The sequence below is a fragment of the Impatiens glandulifera genome, chromosome 8, assembly GCF_907164915.1.
Source record: "Impatiens glandulifera chromosome 8, dImpGla2.1, whole genome shotgun sequence".
Classification (NCBI taxonomy): domain Eukaryota; kingdom Viridiplantae; phylum Streptophyta; class Magnoliopsida; order Ericales; family Balsaminaceae; genus Impatiens; species Impatiens glandulifera.
In genome coordinates this window covers 21,508,435-21,529,667 of record NC_061869.1, presented here as the reverse complement: position 1 = coordinate 21,529,667, position 21,233 = coordinate 21,508,435, and the positions used below count along the sequence as shown (strand labels likewise).

General features: G+C 32.6%; 1 protein-coding gene across 2 annotated transcripts; it reads right to left on the bottom strand.

The window, feature by feature from the left end:
- Window positions 1-1,299: 1,299 nt before the first annotated feature.
- Window positions 1,300-14,298, bottom strand: LOC124911311. Of its 2 annotated transcripts, none has more exons than XM_047451779.1 (24): window positions 14,083-14,298; window positions 13,617-13,717; window positions 13,304-13,514; window positions 11,655-11,736; window positions 10,360-10,648; window positions 9,459-9,561; window positions 9,235-9,371; window positions 8,764-8,937; window positions 8,423-8,631; window positions 8,225-8,342; window positions 7,924-8,023; window positions 5,823-5,970; window positions 5,571-5,623; window positions 4,067-4,122; window positions 3,682-3,845; window positions 3,405-3,553; window positions 3,079-3,136; window positions 2,919-2,991; window positions 2,714-2,815; window positions 2,518-2,614; window positions 2,297-2,425; window positions 2,015-2,226; window positions 1,803-1,943; window positions 1,300-1,643 (listed from the first exon to the last, which is right to left on the bottom strand). In XM_047451779.1, the coding sequence occupies exons 1-24, from the start codon at window positions 14,228-14,230 to the stop codon at window positions 1,461-1,463; spliced, it is 3,237 nt and encodes a 1,078-aa protein (XP_047307735.1). In that variant the 5' UTR covers window positions 14,231-14,298; the 3' UTR covers window positions 1,300-1,460. The 2 variants fall into 2 exon arrangements, with proteins under 2 accessions (XP_047307735.1, XP_047307736.1); XM_047451780.1 differs by having other exon boundaries at window positions 4,067-4,119.
- Between the last annotated feature and the right edge of the window lie 6,935 nt (window positions 14,299-21,233).

Below are 21,233 nucleotides of genomic sequence, written 5' to 3'. Positions count from 1 at the left end.
TTAAAATGATTTAGTAAGTAATTTAAATTTTTTTTATTAATATAAAAAAAAATTAAGTTACTAAGAATAACATATATTTATTTTTTAAGATTAGTGATAAGGGAGGGAATTTGAGAGAGAATGATGGTTGGAAAAAGATAAAAGGTGAGGAGAGAGAAGAGAGAGAAATTTTATTATTTTTTTTTGCTAATCAAATTGTCACATCATTCCTTCCCCATTCTCTCCCTCAAATTCCTTCTTCAAATCATTTTTTTAAATTATATATATATATATATATTAATTTTAAATATGATTTAATATATATCCAATTATTTATTTTAAAATAATTAATTATGGTTTTTTTTGATAAATTTCAATTTTAATAAATTTTGTTTTTAAATAATTAAAAACATTTTAGATATAAAAAAGTATTTACTCAAATTAAATGATAAGATGATTTTTTAATATTTTAGATCTCAAAAATTTATAATTGATTGGTGATGTGATTCAAAATTCATTATTAGATGATTTTTTTAAAATTAGTTTTGTTCTATTATAATATAATGGATTTTTTTATATTGTCAATTTTTATATGATTGGTTTGCATTCATTTATATAGGGAATGAATTTAAATATATATATATATATATATATTAAATTTAGATTAAATTTAATTTTTATAAATTAAAACCAATTCAAATATTTAAAAAATATTAATTTTATTTTAAATATTGCTAAATAAAAAATAATTCATTTATAAGCAAATAACTTTGCCTTTATTCACCAAGAATTTGGTCATGTAAATACTTTCAAGTTTGAATCACAACAAGTCTTCTTCTAAGAACTTTATCCCAAACTTGGAATAATTATTAAATAGGCTTTGTTTATGATTTATTTCCTCTTTTGGAATAGAACGGTATTAGACATATTCTCCGCCCAACAAAACATTAATGACACATAAAAAGAGTCCTCGTCTTCATTTTTCAAATACCAAATTATTTTTTACCTGAGAACTTTTCACTGTCAAAACAGCAACCATGGTTAAACCAGATTTCCAGCAAACAAAAGACCAAGACCAAAACCAAAACCAAAACCGTGAACTTGTTTCAAGATTAGGTTTGGTTCAATTCTTTTCACACTATTAATATCTATCCCACATCATATTTAAGAAGCTCATGTCTGCTGTCTCTACATGATTGTTGTTTTGGGAGAATATTGAAATTTGATAGTAATTTAATATTATTCTATAAAATAAATAATTAGTAATACCATGCAATTAAGTAAAAAGTAATACTATGAAAACTCAAACAAAACCAAACATATGAAAGCTGCAATGGGCTAATAACTCTGATAAAACCTTAAAATAAAGAACATTTCTTCTAAGCAGCAAGTATAAACCTGTTTGCAGTACTTAAAAGGTCCATTTAACATTCCAAATTATTTGATTCACTGTACAACTGAAACGGATTTTGCATGTGATATCAAGATGAAGTTAAGCATGTAAGCAGCTTTTTACACGATTGACGAACTTCTGGCGAAGGATCTGAGGATGTTACACTCACAAGTAATGTTCTTGCTTCAAGTAATCCTCCTGCAATATTCTCCACGATTGATTCTTCGCTCGCCATTAGAGATGCCAACAGATGAGTACAAGCAATCCTCTCCTAAAAGTGATGTCAAATTCCACAATTGTTAGGCACATTTCCAGCAAATAAAGCTAAAAAGTTCATGTACATTCAATGAAGTTATGAAAGACAAGCATATGTAGGTTTGCCAGAGCTACTAACTAAACAGCCCAATGTGAGAGATAAAAAGACAAGTACCTGCTGTGATCCTTCTTTCAGATATTTCAGTGCAATCTTGAGAAGATCAGAAGAATATGGAAAAATGAAAGACTTCATATGGAAAACAAGAGAAAACAAGACTTGGATACAAGCTGCTCTTATATCTGGTTCTGTTGTCACCTGTTAATTTAATAAATCAGAGTATATCCCCCAAAAACAAATACTGTAACTGATCTTCACTATGAACTTACCCCCAGAAAATGGAACAAATGAGGAAAGATTCTATGAAGAAGGGGTTTCTTCCCCGTGTCTGAGACCTTCTGGCTAGCACTGATGAGAACATTAGCCATGCAAAGCCGAAATGAAGGAGATTTCAGTTCTTCACTAAACTCACTAGTGATATCATTGGGAGCTAACTGATGGATGACATAATTAAGTACAGAATTCCAAGAAGTAGTTCCTCCTGTAAGTTTGACAATTAGGCCATTTTCAGCTCCCACATGACAGCTCTAGTACCACAAAGAATATTTTACCTTTATTGGTTTGATTATTTACAAGGTTTACTCTGTTTGCATTTCGATCTTTAAATGACTTGGGAGATTGTAGTTCAGCACATATCAAAAGTGCAAGACAATCAATACAGCCATGCTGTGCTTTTAATACTGCATTGAAGAGTTTAGAACAAAAGTGGTTTTATTGTTAAAATCATTTAAAAAAATATATTTTCAGCAACCGAGCTATGTTCTCGATTTACCATCTTCTCCATCAAGTGAATGCCATGATAGAATTGATTCTATTACACCAATGATTCTCATCACTGAAGGGTTCCAGATTGAATCCTTGCCTCTCACCTAAAAACCCAGAAAGTGCTAATAATACCTCCAAATATGATTCTTTCTCCTTTGACTAGGGTAATTATACAAGAATATACGAACTATAGAGATTCTCACCACCAATGATGTACAAATTGAAAATAAGCAAGCTTTTATCTTCAGAGTATCATGAGTTCTGCAAGCATGTTCCAATTGTATAGCAATAACAGGGAAAAGCACCTTAAGACAAACAAAGTTCAACTCAGATTAAGTATTGAAGCACTAGGATTTTATCTTCAGCTAAAAGAAGGCACAATAGCATTTGTTCATTTCATTTACAAACCTGTGGATGAAGCCTACCGCACAGCTCAGCTGCAAGTTTCCGGACATCTTCATATTCAGTCTTCTTAATCGCACTGCAGAAGAGGAATTACAGGAATCATCAGCTCATGATTTTGAAGGATATCTGAAAGCGTTTTGAGATTGGTTGCCTCTTTTTCAACCTATTAAGGAGGTATGCCCCAACAGAATCAGAATCATTCAAAAGATAGCCGCCAATATCTGGATCATCAACAATAAACATATGTGAATAACAGAAAAGAAAACAACTTTTTCAGAAGGATCAGCATTAAAATAGTCCAAAACATCCAATGAGCTGAGTTATCACGATATTCTAAACAGACAAGTTATGAGAAAACAGAATAAATCTAATTTGTGCCACCAAACTTCAAATGCAGCGAATATGCTAGTGAGACATCCCAGATAAACAAACAAAGAAAGGAAGGCTTGGTGTGAAGGAAAAAGCATAAAGGGTTAAGTATGTGCATACCTTGTTCCACAGACAAGTTATGAAGACCTCCATACAGCACTGAAGAATTGAGATTGTCAAAAACACTTAGGGGAAGAATCCTAATAATAAGTAGTGGGCAAAGATGATCGAACATAAAATCATTTATTTCAGAGGCATCAATCTCACGCCTGCATTTCAAGTTAAGTCAGGAATATAAGACATTTCTTTCTTGAACATAATTAACAACAGCAGTTGAGGGGTGGAGGGAAATATTATGAAAGAAACAAAAACTGATTGTAAGAATAAAGGTGCTAACTCTTTCTGCTGGTTTGTATGTAATAGCAGTTGATGGAAGACTAGATCTGCAGCTTCTGCTAGGTGTTCGCTTATATAAGATAGGAATCGAACAATTACCGAATTTGAGGGCTCCGCAAACATTTTATCAATTAATGGTTCAATCAACATATTCCAGCTCTGAACCTGTAGTATTGTGGAGGAAAAGAACTCACGGTGAATATAAACAAGAAATGCCAACACTTTATGACCAACAAAATAACACAAGAATTGTGGTGAATAGAAATCAGAAGTTAAAATCAAGCCCAACTAAGACATGGAAATGACTGAAAAATAATATGCATAAAATATAAAAGAACTTTGTAGCTCATTAATTATATGTCAGAACAAAAGATAAGCAAGCTTACTGTTGACCACTTTGGAGTCAGGCTCAGTACTAAATCAGCATCCAACTTTTTACCTGCTGTAAGTAAATGAAGGGTGGAAGTTTAATAAGCTAGCTAATAAACTTTCAACCTAAAATTGAAAACATTGAGAAGAGGAATAGAAAAGATGTATAACAAAAGTGAAGAAAGATCAAGTTGCCATCGAAATTGAATGTGGAGATGAAAATCTCTTGGAACTTCAAAAGTACCAAGTAATTCCTAAAATTTATCAAGAATTTTATTGAATGCATAAATCAAGACTAAATTTATTGAATGCACAAATCAAGAATTCACTTATTCTATTTCCTTGCTCATTTCTTATATAAATACTAGTAGTATAACCGGTAGTACATTGTTCACTTGTAAATTGACAGATTACTCATATATTGAAATACACATCAAAATATTAGACTTTATCCCCTATATATTCTCTCAATTCATAATACTATAAGGTATTAGAGCACATAGAGTGCTATGTTGCACGGATACGGGTATCGTATCGGATACGATATGGATACGGAAAATTTTGAAAATAAAGGATACGATATTCCAAATTATATATATAAATTTAATATTAAAATGAATATGAGTTTCTCTTTTTATTTATTTCAATATTAAATTTATATAAATATTATATATATAATTTGCCGTATCATAAACGTATCGTATCCTATATTTTCAAAATTTGCCGTTTCGCCGTATCCGATATCCCGTACCCGTGCAACATAGTCTTAAACAAACTAAAGTTCTTCTAGAGAAGAAAATGTTATATGCATTCAAGATGGACGGCAACAAACCGATTGGAGAGTTTGGATGTTTTCTTGAACATCATTCTCGACTTAGAGAATATTGAAGTAACTTAGAGAAGATTGAAGATGAAAATCAAGCCCTCATGTTGCAAACCTTGAGAATAATCGTGAAGAGATGAACTGAAAACCCGTGCAACCAGTGTACCGACCTCCAACAAGATTAACAAAGAGGGATTTTCCCAAATTCGATACCAAAGATGTCGACAGCTGGATTTTCTCAAGTAGGGTTTGGGATTAATAGTTAGGGCTCAAAATAGTAAATAGGACCTTAGATTTATTATGTTATCATATTAGTCCCCCAAGTTGTTAGAAGTTGTTAGAATAGGTAGCACCCTATAGTTATGAATAGACTGACCTAACTGAAAGAAAGAGTCAATGAATTAACATGCAGAGTTTTACACTCTTGTCGGCTATGGAGGTTCACCAAGCTTCTTATTTAAGGGCTTATACCATCCTTTCTCATCTCCTTTGAATCTATCTCATTACAAACTCTGAACCTAAGCCTAAGAAGTATAAAAATTATTCCTTTGATTTGTATGTCCGGTTCTGGAAGGCAGTCTCTGACAGCATTAAATGATAAAGAACAAATGGATCTCGAGTTTTGAGTTCTCTTTTCAATTCATTTTATCAAATAAGGCACGAGGTTATATAGAGAGACAAGGAAAATAAAGCGGCACCTTTTCCAAAATGATCTGAATCCTCTTCAATATCTTGATCTTGGCAAAGTTTGCTAAATAAAAGAGATTAGCACAAAGAAGAATCAATAAACCAATGTAAACTAAGGCTAATGTACTCCAGAACAAAAGACCAATTTGTTCCAATTAATGGAAAAAAACAAATGAAACCCCGCACCATTTTAGCTTCATGGGACAAGAAGGCACCCAGGGAGACAATAAGGAAAAAAACATTAGGTTGGAATCGATAATTACCTGAGACAGTCTAGTAGTGTACCTACGACTTCAAACTTCCCAGCATGCAATCTTAGAACTGCAAGCATAGAACTACTACAAGAGGACTGTGTGCTTCCATGTGAGAAGTAAATATGATGAACCAATACAGGCAAAACAAATAAAGGATCTGCAGGATAGAAAACAACTTGTCAATCCATAATGACACAATCAAAGAGAGTTGACTAGAAAAAGCAAAATAGATATTTAATAATACTTGATGAATCAAATAATCTATTATTAACTCTTTGAGAGAGATTATATAAATGAGCAAGTGCGGAAACATAATAAACATGGAAGACCAAAAACTAATGGAAAAACATAAGAGCAAGGATATCCTAATTACCAAAACTAAAATGTGACCCCCCTTGTCAATAGTGATTCTAGTAACAAGAAAAATTGCAAGTATACTGTCAAAGTTGTCAAGAAAGGGGAAAATATGTGGAATTAGGTTAACCCACATTTTTAATTAGGTACAAGACATAGTATATAGGACATAGAGTGGAGCATGTTATATATACACGACGCGCCATCATTTGTTATTCTTGTGACACAAGAATAACAAATGGCTTTAAGTTCTTGACAGACAAAAGCATGAATTAATGTATGTATTACAATCACAAGAACAACAAATGATGGAAGCATGAATTAATGTATGTAGTACAATGTCACAAGAATAACAAATGATGGTGCACCGTAAGGTTTTAATCTTATGAGTAGTAGATATAGTGTCACAGGTTATATTGGCGTCCCTCTATTATTTGAAGCGTCTTTCATTTAGTTGTCTTGTTTATTTTCAAAAGGCAATGTGTCCATATATATGTTAGGTTGTATTTACTTGGGCTAAGCGACTGTGTGGGCCTGCTAGGGTTTGTTTTGTATTTAAGGTTGGGGAATGGGTAGGAAGAGGGATTATGCTATTTTGATGAACACAATTTGTAATCTCACCTAGCTTTTCTGATATCCCATCTCCCTCTTTTATTCTATCTTCGCTTCTCGGATTCATGTGCTACTGGTTTTAACTATAACAATGGTATCAAAACGGTCATCCTCGGCCTCTCAATCTATCTTTTTTATTTTAATGCAAAGGATAAAATATATATATGTATATCAAGTCACAACATCCGCAGCTGCTCATGGAAGAGCTTTGTTTGATTCAGATGGAAGAGATTTTCATCTTGCACTTGCACCTGCGGCAAACTACGCAGCATCAGCATCTGCTCACGGAAGAAGTCAACTGAAGGAAATCTGGCTGATCGCATGGGACAATTCCCACTGCGAAGGAATAGAGGGACATGATTCGGACTGAAGATTGTTTATTCCTGTTCGGAACAATTGTCCGAATGGATAGTCACGAGTGGCCTTCGAGTGGCCGGAACTATGATTGCAAGTAAAAATTTGGTTTGAAGCGGTTTGATGATCCGATTAACGACTTAAGATGGTAGAGGCAAGATTAAGGAGCACTATCAGAAGTCTGTAAACATTATGCAGGCTGCCTACCTTCCCTCTTGAAGGTGTTGTTAGTGGTCAGTTAGTCTCATCCTAATTCATATTTCTCTAGCAGTACTTCAAGTCATTCATAAATTCAGATTCTCACCTCACCATCATCAACTTCTTTTTATCGGTAATCCTACATCTGAGTTCCTAGTTCAACCCTAGCAGCAGTACTCACTATGGGTACACATTGGGGTTTTCTCCGGGCAAAGATATGGAGCAATTGAGGGATTGGATTTTGCTTTCATGAGATGAAGACATCGTTGCTAAGCTAACCACATCCTTGGGTTGACAAGTTTCAGCTTCTCTCAGACACGAGAAAAGTTAAGGGGAAGGATATGTCACAACACAGTGAGGGTGTAGTCTTATGAGTAGTAGATAGAAGGGTGTAGTTAAGTGAGTCAGTTAGGGATAGTTATAGGGAGCTAAATATATTAGTAGAGTTGTATGTATCTCCTCCATTTTTCTTATTTCTCACTTCTCTCTTATATTAGTAAAACCTAACTGCTATCAATAATAATACGTGTTACACACAAGCACTCAATCAACAAAAATATTCTTTAAAAAAGAAGAATATTCAAATTCTCACCCAGTTTTGGGATCAAATCAAATGCATGTGCTCTAATTGCAGATTCTTCGTCTCCAAGGCGATCTAGCAAATGGTTAGCAACATCTCCTTGGGTACTTATCTGAAAGACAATTAATAAGACTAAGCGACTAGCAGCTGTGTTATTACAGATTGATCCAGCCATAGATGGCCAAAACAAACTAGTAAAGGATATAATTGATCGTAGCCTTATTCCAAGTGAGAAGTCAATGGTATAAACCTTAATATTATCCAAGAACAAAAAAGGACAAAGAAAATGAGGAAATGCAGAATAATATTTTACCAAGTCTGGCGTTATCCTGAAAATCTCAGAAATAACACCAATAGCATTCCTCCGCTGCAGAACAGTTCCAGATGCCAGACGCCTTAGAAGTCCATTGAGGCACTGATCATCTGTACTTCTGCATTAGTTCAAGGTACAGAGAAATTGAATGATGGGAAAACAAAAAGTAATAGTGATAAAGAGGAAAAAGATTGTTACATGGAGCAGTATTCTGCAATTAGAATAACAATGGCTTTGGCTATACCATCTCGTTCATCCAAAAGGTTTAAAAGCAAAGGTAGTACAGTATTCATCTCATTTGAAGTTCTAGTGAGGCTGGTTGTTTCCAAAGATGAATTGGACCTAAATAACACTGCCCTGAAGATGCAAGCTGCAGCTTCAATGACGTCTTCATCCAAACAATGGAACTAGCAAGAAAAAACATATTGAAGTTAGGATGCAGAACCAATGTTTTAAGTATTAGAATCAGTGTCACACCAAACACTGAAACATATAAGCATGATATCGTCATGATTAGGATATAAGGTATACAGTAGAACCTGAGAGATTAGCATGCGAGACATCTGAGATCCATAGTCTGATAACGCATTCTCAAATTGCTTTGCATTACAATGTCCCAAAAGAAGGGTTGTACAGTTAAGAAAAAACTTAACAGTGTCTATTCCACTCTCTTTATTCTCAGCATGTTCGTCCGTGAAATTGTCTGCATAGAACTGCATACATGATACATTAAAAACTCAATCAAAAGTTCCATTAAGTACGAATCTGCAATAAACAACCTTATTTTGACATTGCAATTCCCACAATTCAAAAAATTGATATGTTTAACCAGAAAATAATTCCACATACATGTGAATGAACTAACCCATAGTCATTACTTCATGATTGAAAAGTTTCGACAAATAAGAAGTCGTAAATACACTAATTAGAAATTGAATGACCTCACAGTCAAGACGTTATCGACTGCCAAGAAAAAAAAATCATGTTAGTTACATTCCCAAAAGACTTGCCTGAATTCCAGATAGATACTGATCCAAGAAATCCATGTAGTGCTGAGAGAACTTATGGTTTTCTAAGTGCAACAGCCAACCATAGTACTTCCAACAAGAAGAAAGAAGCAACACTTCACTCTTATCTATTAGGATGCCTGCCATATCATGCATATATAAAATACATCTTAAATATAAATTAGTTGAAATTAAAACCAAATAAATAGTGCATTTCAGAATAAGACCAGCCTCATCTTGTATGCAAGCATAATTCTGTTTTATATCTTGCAACCACTTTAGCACTCTTTCCAACCCTTTGGCATGTAACCAACGACTTACACTGCTCCACTGAACATCATCAAAACAGTTTATTAGGCTATGGTACAAAATAAAGCTACAAAAACCACAGACTGAATTAGAACATATAAACTTAAAGACATATTTCCATATACTTCTATACTTATTGTAGTTTTGAGCAATCAAGAGAAGTTGAGATATATATTATTCAGTGAATAATTTTCTGATGTGATTTACATCATGATGATGTTAAGTATTTAAAATACAATATTACATTGAGAAGACAAATTAAGGAATAGCAAATGGATTATTGAGGACTTGAAGGCAGCTGCAGCCGGCTGCCTTGGGGAGCCAGACATGCATGTGATTGGATGAGAGAGAAACAGTCAGAAAAAAGGCTGGAGAAGAGAGAAACAACAGGTGGAAATATCCACTTATTTATCAATATGGTCATCCGTAAAGTGTGCATATGTGTATAAGTAATTATATACAAATTTTGGTAAGGATAAAAGGAGATGCTATACAGTAAGAAGTGCCAAATAGAACTAGTCCTGGTTGTATTCTAGTAAATTGCCCATAGGTATAGAAGTTTAAGATAGATATAAGATATGTCAATTTTAATAATAAGAAAACAGGATGGGTTTTCCCTAGAACATTGGGCCTTGCAGAATAATATAAAAAAAAATGCCTAACAAAACAAATAAAAGCTAAATAACACCTACCAAATCCAACATCAATATAAAAGATTCAGTGGCATTTCTTTATGTTTCTGTTATACTAGGTAGCTTATTTGTCAAGTCCCTAACAGTATAGGATGCAAGAGTATGTCTAGCTGAGTTAAGAACATACAGCGGTGAGCTTCTGCACAAGAACTATCAGTTCATCTAAATGATTCCAGAGCTCTACATTCATTTCAACATCAGATCCTTGAGTAGAGATGCTGGTTGATTTTCCTTTTTTCTCACTACAAGGAGCATCTGCAGGTGTAACCAGTAGGGTGGTGGACAACGATTTTGGCCTTCTACTTGAACTGTTAGGAATTAGTTCATTCTTGGTGAATGCTAGAGTCAAAGCTAATATGCAATCAGTAGCAGCAATGGAAAGGCGAGTTGGTAGCTCAAAACCATCTTGCAATGTGCTGAAAGGAAACATATAAAAGACTTAGCAAATAATCAGTCACAGAAGTATGCCGTAGAAGTATGTCAGACAACATACCCACATTATTAACCTACAGTCTAAAGAATATACAGCATTTCCACCAAGCTTACAATAAATGAATTTATTGTGGAAGGAAGAAAGCTACCATGGAAAAAAAGATATGAGTTCAGAACTACTTACATTCAGGATAAGAAGTCTTGTATCTATTGCATAAAGAATCTTATACATTTCCAAATAAATAAATAATTGCTCTCAATCAAAGAGAAATGTAAATGGTGTATTACTGGAAGTCAGACAACTATAAAAGATGAACTTGGCATTCCCTAGTTTTTCTCACTGATGCACAGATACTTGTGTGTGACTAGACAACTTCTAGCATTATATGCAAGCACTTGTTCACATAGATAGGGTATATGATTAGGAAGTTATATCCCTTCAATAGGTGTCTTTGATAAGGATTTCCAAGGTTTGAATATATAAAATGAGAATTAAGGATTGACAGACTGCACTTGAACTGAATATATAAACAGATACATTGTACATAGATAGAGATTATGATCAGGATGTTCTATACCTTCAACAGGTGTCTTTGATAAGGATTTCCAAAGTTTGAATATATCAGTAATAAGGATTGACTGCAATTGAATTGTAGATATAAACAGATACAATGCACATAGATAGAATATATGATCAGGACACTATATCATTCAATAGGTATGATAAGGATTTCCAATGTTTGAATATGTAAATCAGTATTAAGGATTGACTGCACTTGAATTGTATTTATTAACACATACATTGCACAGAGAGACATCAAATGATTACAAGAGATTGCTTCATTGCCCAATGCAAATGCAAATTTGAAGTCCAGCCAAAATTTTGTGCTCGGAACATGAGTGTGCAAGAAAACAACTAAGCATATGCAGAACACAAGTATGCAGCATAAATAAACAAGGTTCTCGGATGGATTTGAAAGATATGTGTACCTTGTATTACAGACAATATAAGTAAGACGTGCAATACATGGCGACAATAGCTTCAGAAGAGAGTAATAGTTTTCCCTTATTCCTGCACCAAAAGCACAATATTCTGTTTAGTTCGTTTTCAGCATTGATGACAGAAACCAACAGAAATTTGATGATAAACAGACTGGAGTATAGCTCATTAAACCCAATAAAATAATTACTAGCTATATATGATAAAAGCGTCTTATAAGGAACCAAGTCATGGGTGTAATAATTCTAATAGATATTTGAGCCATTTGAAAAGCTGGGATCATGAACCCTGAGTATGTCACCAAAAAAAGGTGGGAGAGCACCACCAACAGCATTAATTGGTAGGGAAGTTGGCAGAAAATGTTAGAAAAGAAAGTGTGAAGGTATAAAGAAAGAGATAACCCAGCTCTGTTTGAGTAACTACTATTAAGATCACACATAGGAAGTCACTAAGGCCATGTCTGTTTGCATGGAATTGAATCGGATTGGGAATTGGATTACATTTGGTAGAAAATATGGAACAAAGTCACTGAATCTTCTGACAAAGAAGGTTTCAGTTGCAGGAAATATGATTTTGCAGATTTGGTATTAATTATGAGATTTGATTTGATTTAATTTGATATAATTTAAATGTAATTGTATTTAAGCCTTATTTGAAGACGGAATGAGTATATAATGTAGCCTGCCAAAGTACAGTTTTACTCAGTGGTTAGAGTGCCTACTTTCTAAGCAGAAAGTCACTGATTTAATCCCTACTTGGCTCTTTACAAATAACAGAATCAAGTTGATTACCCAATTGAAAACCTTTAACCATCTCACATGGTCTTCGTAGCTCCTAAAACTCCATCAACAATGAAGTTGAAAATTTGCCCATCTGCTCCTGTAGCAACCTTCGGCAACTCAGCATATCTACCATCACCAATCACCTTCTTCCTCTCCACGAGAACAAAGTATGTCTTCAAGATCGCAGCTGTCTTTATTGGCCTAGAAGAAGGCTTCACTATTACTCGATACAAACCAAATGGTCACAACTATTCCCAAAGCATTCTGGTTGTGTAAACTTCTCAAACCTCTGGCCTTAAGCAGTCTCCCATCGTGTGGTTTTACCAGTTTGTGAAGGTTGTGACAAAGCACAGGTATGTTCAAAAGTGAGGTTGATCACACCTTGTACATCAAACTCAAAGGAAGATAGTTAACTTTCGGTGATATTACTCTCACTTGAGATGAAGAAATTGAACTCACAAAGCTATAGGATATTCTAGTCCGAGAATTTGAAGAATCTTGGGTATCCAAAATTCTTCCTAGAATGGAATTGGCCAGATCAAGATAAGGAAATTTTCTCTCACTATGAAAATACACTTTCAACCTCCAAAAGGAAACTAGAATGATAACATCGATACTAATTTAGTTGGATTATAATTCCAATTGTAATCTTTTGTTTCAAGTCCTTAACAAAATATCCTATTACAATTCCACTAATTTCTTAACCAAACATAGGCTAATTGTTTCATTAAAAAAATCCCATGATGTACCAATCACATATATCCTAATGTTTGAATTAACTAAAAGGTACAAACATCAAGTACCAAAATTTATAAGATAACTTGCAAAAAGAAAAAAAGAAAATGACCGATAAATACCATTGTTCAAATGCTTGGCCATGGTGGTCTCATACTCTACAAGGCAACGTACAAGAGTACACCACCCTAATTCAATAAATTTGTCACATTTTCTCTCTATAATTCCAGCAAGATTCACTGCAATTGCTTGGAAAATCAGTTCATCTTGAAAAAGCCAATTCAGAAGTACCATGGCTTGGTTCCCATGCTTTGACTCTTTAACCTTCAAAGACTGGATAATAGAAAAGTCATATCCACAAAATCAGCTAATGAAACAGAAACCAAATTTCACTGCATTTGAAATGAGAAATAGTAGACGTTAAGAATTCTATACATGTTCAAGCATGGGAACAATAATCTGATCCAATGATTCAAGATTTTGAGCTCCATCTCTGAGGTACTTGTGAAGAATCCGAAGTGACTCCTCCATCGAAACTATAAGAAAATGGACAATATCAGTCAATCCACAATATCAATATCTGGGTCTCTAAATATTGCTCATGGAACCCATGTCAGTTCAACTTTATAGCTTTTAACTAAGATTTTTTCGATTATTCTTCAAAAAAAATTCTTATTGACTTAAGCTGAAAGAACTTCATTGAAGATAACCAAAAATGTCCGTGGTTGCTTATATCCCAAACTCCTGTAGATTCTATAGGACTTATGGAGTCAATTAACCTACTTATAAGAGAAGTGACTGATTGTAGTCCAGGTATGTGAATGTTTTAATTCAAATTTGAGAATCATATTATGTTTGATGATGTTGGTTATTTAAGTAATCAACAATAAAACAAGATAACCTGTCTTTGGAGCTGAATCAAAGCGAGAGATTGCCTCCTCCAGCTTCTTCGGGCGGGCATTAAGCAAAGTACTCATTACCCGCCCAAGCGTGGCCGACTCCATTGAGTTTGAGTCCAAAGATCTCCGGATAACTTCTCCGTCTTCCATTTATGAAGGAGAATTAAGGGTTTCAGGTGGAAATGGGATGAGAGCACTTTGAAACTCTGAAGTTAGGGCTTGAATTTTCTGGTTCTACTTCTGCGCGCCATCATTAGACTTAATATTTTTTTTTGTTTTTCTAAAAAAAAAAAAGAAACAAAAATTAAAATAAACTTTCTTATTCCTAAAAAAAAACAAAGTTATTTGCCTTTTTTTTAACCATGGTAAATAGTTAATCAACACATTTACTATAAATAAATATATATATATATTTTTGTCTTCAACTTAAAATCTAAATTAACATAATCTAAAAAAATAATAAAATAAAATCAGATTAACCTTTTATTCACATCTTTCTCCTTGTGCGCATAACTCTCTTATCCATTTAAGGAGGGAGTCGTTTCACCTTTTATCGTTCTCCAACTCTACTTCTACTTCTGACTTATTTTTTCAGAATTCTTACAAAATTCATTTTCATTGATGTCCCTCGTTTAACAAAATTTAAAGTTAAACATTAAATCATTAAAAATATAACGAAGTTTGTGATATTAGGAATAGTTAGGGTTAAGTTTCCTAACCCAACTTAACCCTACAATTAGGGATGACAACGGGTACCCTACCCGTCGGGTAGCAAAGTACTCATCTTCGAATCCGATTTTTATTTTATTATCATCCTCGAAACCGACGGGTATATTTATTTTTATCCCCATCCCCGATTCGCCAGGTACCCTATTACCCGATTAAAATATAAACTTTTATTTATTATTTTCTAGATATATTAAATACTAAATACTAAAAACACATATGAAAATATTACTTACTTGTATAGTTATATTGTAGAAGTTGAACAATATACATACATGAACTTCAATAAGAATTAAAGAGAAGTTCAACAAAAAATTATAAAAAATGTTAAAAAAAAAAAAAAATAAGAGATGTTAATCTTGTAATAAGAAGTGTACATAGAAGGAAAATATTTGTTATTAAATAAATGAAAGCTTAAGAGTATATGGGAATATAAATTAAATTAATGATGGGGTGGGAGTTGGTAGTTAAGTGTTGGTTTAACTAATTAATTAATATATTTAATGTAAATTTGTAATGATGGTATTAATGTAAAATTAAAAAAATCATTAAAAATTTTAATATATATATATAATATTAATATTTCGGGTATCGGGTTTGTGTTTTACACACTCTCAATCCCCGACCCCGAACCCGATCGAGTAATCATTTTCACTCCCTATCCCCGACCCCAATCCCGATTTAAAATACCAGAATCCAAACTCAACCATCGAGTACCCACAAGTATCGGGTATACGGGTACTCATTGTCATCTCTACCTACAATAATCTGAATTGAGAATAAATAATTATCAATATGAAAATAAATAATTATTAATAAAGGTTGCCAAAAAGATGGAATTGACGGGAAAATTAATTATGGTAACTGGAGGATATATAGGAAGAGATCCTGATTTGCAAAACCACACAACATTATTCGAGAAATCTCTCAAGATCAATTTCTTTCTTTATTTTCTTCCATCATTGTATTCACCCTAGCAGTTACGATTTTGTCTCTCTTTTATCAATTCAATTGTTCTCTCATCTTCTATTCATTCTTAATTCTAGTTCTTTTGTTCATGTAATTTTAAGATATATATACATAATTCTAGTTTAAGGTATATCATTATATCTTGAAATTAAATGAACAAAAGTAGTAGAATAAAGAACGAAGAGAAGATAAGAGAACAATTGAATTGGTATAGGAGAGATAAAACCCAAACTGTTAAGGTGAATACATTGAGAAAAAGGAAGAAGATAAAAAAAAGAAATTTATCTTAAAATACTTCTTGAATAATGTCTTGAGTATTTCTAAAAATCATGATCTCTTCCTTATATACCCTTTGGCTGTCATAATTAATTTATCTGTCAATCTCATCATTCGCTACTACTTTATTCTCATATTGATAATATTTATTCCCAGTTCAGATTATTCTAGGGTTATGACCTAACCCTAATGATCCTCGTATCATTAGTCTTCCATACAAAAATTGATCTGTCACAAACAACACAATTAATTAAAAGAAGTAACTGACTTATCTCCAAGTAACCCAAGTTTTGGAAATTCAAACTCCAACCAAGATTCATTCTCTCATGTAAATAATAATAAAAAGTTTAGCTAAAACTCACAAGCATCTGGTGGCTCTTCGAACCATACAAATTACTAAAATTATTTACATAGACTATATGGTGGTTCTTCAAACTACACAAACTGTATCAAAAGATTTTCCAATTGTAAGTCATTACAAAACTCTATATCAAGTGGTTCTTCAAACCATAATAAGTACTTCCGTCTCATCCATGTTTTATACCATAAAATTATCTGAAAACAATATTCAACATCTTGTGGTTTCTCGAACCACAAAAATTGGACGCAATTTGGACTCAGCGCTAAGTATGATTGGGAAATTGGATCAAACACCAACATCCTATCTTCAAGATGGAATTTTTTTCAAATATTCCTTCAAATTCAAATTCTCCCATGTCAACCTAATAATGATCATCATTTCAAACGTAGGTTGCCTTTGTATTCTCTCGGTAATCGTACACTAGGGCGACTTGCAAATGAATAAACAAAAAACTTGAATTATCGTAAATTTTTCAAAGATGGAACTCCACCGTTAGTCCATCTTTTCGACTAATTCGAAAGGTGAAATAATCACCCTACTACGATGATAATTTCCCCTACTTCTATAGGCATCAATGATGCCTATTTCGACAACTATCCAGAAGAAGAGGCAAAACAACATAAATGGTGTTTGACTAATTCAACCCACTTGGTTGCTTCAACCAGCTTCGAAAGGCTATAAATAGCCTCCCTTAACAATTCTAAAGCCATGAGATCAACTTTCAAGCTTCTAATCCAATTTTTTAGAAAATCCGCAATTAAAGCTTCAAGCATTCGGATTTTTCGAAATCTTTGCATAAGACCTTAAAGCTTGGATGTGAGCATTCCCAACGCTTTCTTAAGGTCCAAGGAGTGTTTCTTAAGGACTTTGAATTTGATATTAAAAATCAGTCTTATGATCATTTATAAGCTTTCTGTGAAAATATAGCCCAAATTTAAATTAAAAAAACATATAAAACGATTTTTTTTCTTGAGCTAATCCTCAACTTTAAAACAACTTTAAAACAAAATACCTATTTTTTGGTCATAAACCGTTTTGAACAAATTGATCATCACCCAGATCGAATGATACCTTGGGATGATGATTTTAATGTTCTTGGGAGCTTTGTGAAGCTACCTAAGCCCTTGGATCAAAGGATCCAAGCCTCCATCCAAATTGAAAAAGCTGTAATTTTGATGTTCTTGGGGAACGAGAGGTCTGACCGGTAAATCTTAGACAAGACCGAAGATTTTACATCCGCTAGAGAAGTTAGACTTATGACTGAGGAGTCTCATACTCGACCGAGAACTTCTGAACCCAAGACCGATAACTTCTACTCCGGACCGAGGCGTCCGACCGAAAAGTCAGACCTATGATCGATGAGTCTCGCACCTGACCTAGATCTCCCGAACCCAGGACCGATGAATTTCACCTAAGACCGATAGGTCCAACCGAGAATTTTAGTACCCGGCCGAGAATTCTAGCTAAGGACCAAGAGACCTTAGGACCCCGACTAAGGGACTACCGCACCTCAACAAGGATCCTAAACCCAAGTTGAAGGGTTCTCAACCAACACCGAGGGAATTTTAGTCCTGATAGATAAAATGAACACAGTACCTATGACACCGGTCCTAAAGACTGTTTGGTTCCTCTTTTAAAATTTCAAATATATTTTTATAATTTTTGAACCTCAAACTATTATCTAAAAATGCTGAAAAATTAGAAAATGATTTCAAAATATTTTTTGAATATTTCACAAAAAATATTTTGACAAAGGCTTGTTTATGATTTATTTTTAAACTCTAATGCCCTTTAAACTGATGTTCTTCAAGTATTTTCCTCCATAGTCATCATCAACAACACGTACCAATATTTAAATAATTGTTGTTACAATTCTTTGAATACGCAAAAACCTACACATTACTGGAAGAATAACGGGTTAAAATAAAACGTTATACAACCGATTTTCAAAAAATAAAATTATAAGTAGAGACCGTTTTAAAACGACTACAGAGGATGAAGCGCGAAAGTCTTTTTCTGAGTATCATCACACTACGAACTTAAAGAAACTCTAGTTAAAATATGTTTGTACACATATGCCAGTTTATTAATTTTTAAAAATCAATTGGCGACTCTGTTTTCAAATAAATAACATTCTAAATTAATTATTTTTTTAATTAATTTAAACAATAAATTTCTAAAAAATCAAATTGTAATTTGATTACTGCAAATCCCTAGATTATTTAAATTTGAACATAAAATTAATTATTTTTAATTAATTTCAAAAACTGTTAGAATTTATTTAAAATCTTTTAAAATAATGTTTTATTTTAAAACTATTCCTAGACACACAAATCGATGTTGAAATTCTCGAACTTTGAGTTTCCACGGAACTAAAGAGTTTTCTTGGGGTTACAGTGACGTTGGGAAATCTCTAAACAAATACAGTTACGAATGTTATTCCTCGTTGAAGTTTTCCAATGGCAAGTCAGTGTATCCAATGTCAAGCTCATCGTCAACTAAAATGTCATAATCATTGTCCTTGTTTATATTGTTCCGTCTAATAAAGTTGTGCAAACAAGTAGTTACTTCAATAATTTTAATTTGTTTTTATAAAATAAAAGACAATAAACCCGTTAATATTGAAAGTATATGCCATATTTTTTTTTGAATTCCAAAAGTACATTTAATTGTGGATCTCAATGATAAATGTCGTTGGCTAAACATTTCTTCAAATCCGACTGGAGGACCACTCAACTAAAATTATTGTATGTGGTAAAGAACGCGCGCCTATACGGTGCTAAATATCCATGCTTATTAGTATAGCCCAAGTCAACCAAATAATATTTCTTATATTGAAATTAAACCTATTAAAATATTATAAATGTTCATTGGTGAATACGGAAAAATATAAACAGTGTTCCTAAATCGAGCATAGGAGAATTAAATTTTTGTCTTCTCTCGATCATGTGTAAAATACGTGAATCGTGCATAGAACATTCACCCTAGCAACAATATTTGTAAAACACATATTCATATCGCAAACGTCAAGAACATTTATTATTTGCACACATTTCTTTCCTCAATAACATTGTTTGTCGTTTTTTTTGTGGTTGTCGTTTTTTTGGTGCAATTGTACATTAAATTTTAATAGTAATAATTTATAAATTAGTATTTAATTTAAAATTTTATTTTTTATTAATAAAAATTCATATTAATATATGTATAGTTTTTTAATATTTATTTTATTATATTTTAAAATTTAATATAAATTAAATTATTTCATTTAAAAAAGTATTATTAATTATAATATATATATAAATAAATAGTATTATAATGGATTTACAAAAACATGTTTTTATTCTTATTTTCTCGATAAAATTATTCAATTCATTAAATAAAATACAAAATATCTTTTATTTTAAATTTATTAATTTTTATTTTATCATTATATATTAATACTTTGTAGATTTTTTTTATCATAAATATTTTATATCTCCTCAAAATTATCACTAATCATTATTTTTAAATAACTTAAATTTTAACAATAATCTTAATTAAAGAGGCAGAAGATGAGGAGGGTTGAATGCATATAGAAAGAGAAATTAATATATTAATAAAATTTATTTTAAAATATTGTAAACACTAAAAATTTATATACCAATTCATAAAATTAAAATAATTATTTTAATTTATTTTTGAATAAATAAAATCAAAATAATTAACTTAAGACCAAAACAATTAATTATTAATTATTATGATCCCTATTTAATTATAAGAATATAAAAAAATTAAAATAAATTGGTAAAATATTTTCCATATTTATTTTAATATTTTGTATATTTAAAAAATTAAAATTAAAGCTAACAGTCGAAAGAAAAATCGATTTCAAACAATCCTTTAAAGTTTTAAATAAAAAATAAAATTCATAATCGGGTGTAGCCGAAATCTTGTGAGATGGCTACAACCGAAACCGCGTTCACTAGATGAGTATTAGATCTTCATCCAACGCTCAGGAGCAGGCCACGTACCCACCTTGCTACAACTGAAGATGATTACGCCCGAGAAGCAGACGATTGTCTAACGCATGCTAGCCGAGACGCTTACGGAATAATCGATCTCTAATGGACCATTAATAGAACATGTTAAAGTGCATGAAACATCTTTGTTTCATGTGCTACCGTCTTCTTCGTCGCGACGCCAGGATGAGGATGTAGTCTAATCCTTTGATTCTTCGAATTTGGAACTCAACCAGTAGTCCACCTTTTCGGCTGATTCAAAAGCTGAAATGATCACCCTACTTTAGTGATCATTTCTACTACTTCTATAGGGGTGATTCATCCCTATATCATCAAGTGGCTAGAATAACAACAAAAATGCCACTAATGGTTTTTGGTCGATTTGATCCACTTGAAACCTTCATCGACTCAAGGATGTTATAAATATACCCCCTAAGTCATTTTGAAACCAAGGAATCTAGTATCCCTCTTCAAATCGAAGAAAATCAAAATTCCGCCACTAAAGCTTCAAGCTTTCGGATTTTTCGAATTTTCTGTTTGAGGTTTTAAAGTTTGGATCTGAGCATCCCAAAATCTTCCTTAAGGATCAAAGAGTGTTATTCAATCTTTGGTAAGGTTCCAATCACTCTCTAATTCATATTTACAGTTTGAATTTGAAGTTTACATATTTCAAATTGCATGAGCTTGTATGCTTGTTGTTTATGGTATTTTATGGTTGAAAATTGATCCTAGGGTCATTTATAAACATTTAGATATGTTAGAAATAATCAATCAATCTAAAACAGAATAACCAAAATTTGAATTAAAAAAAACAAGTTTATTG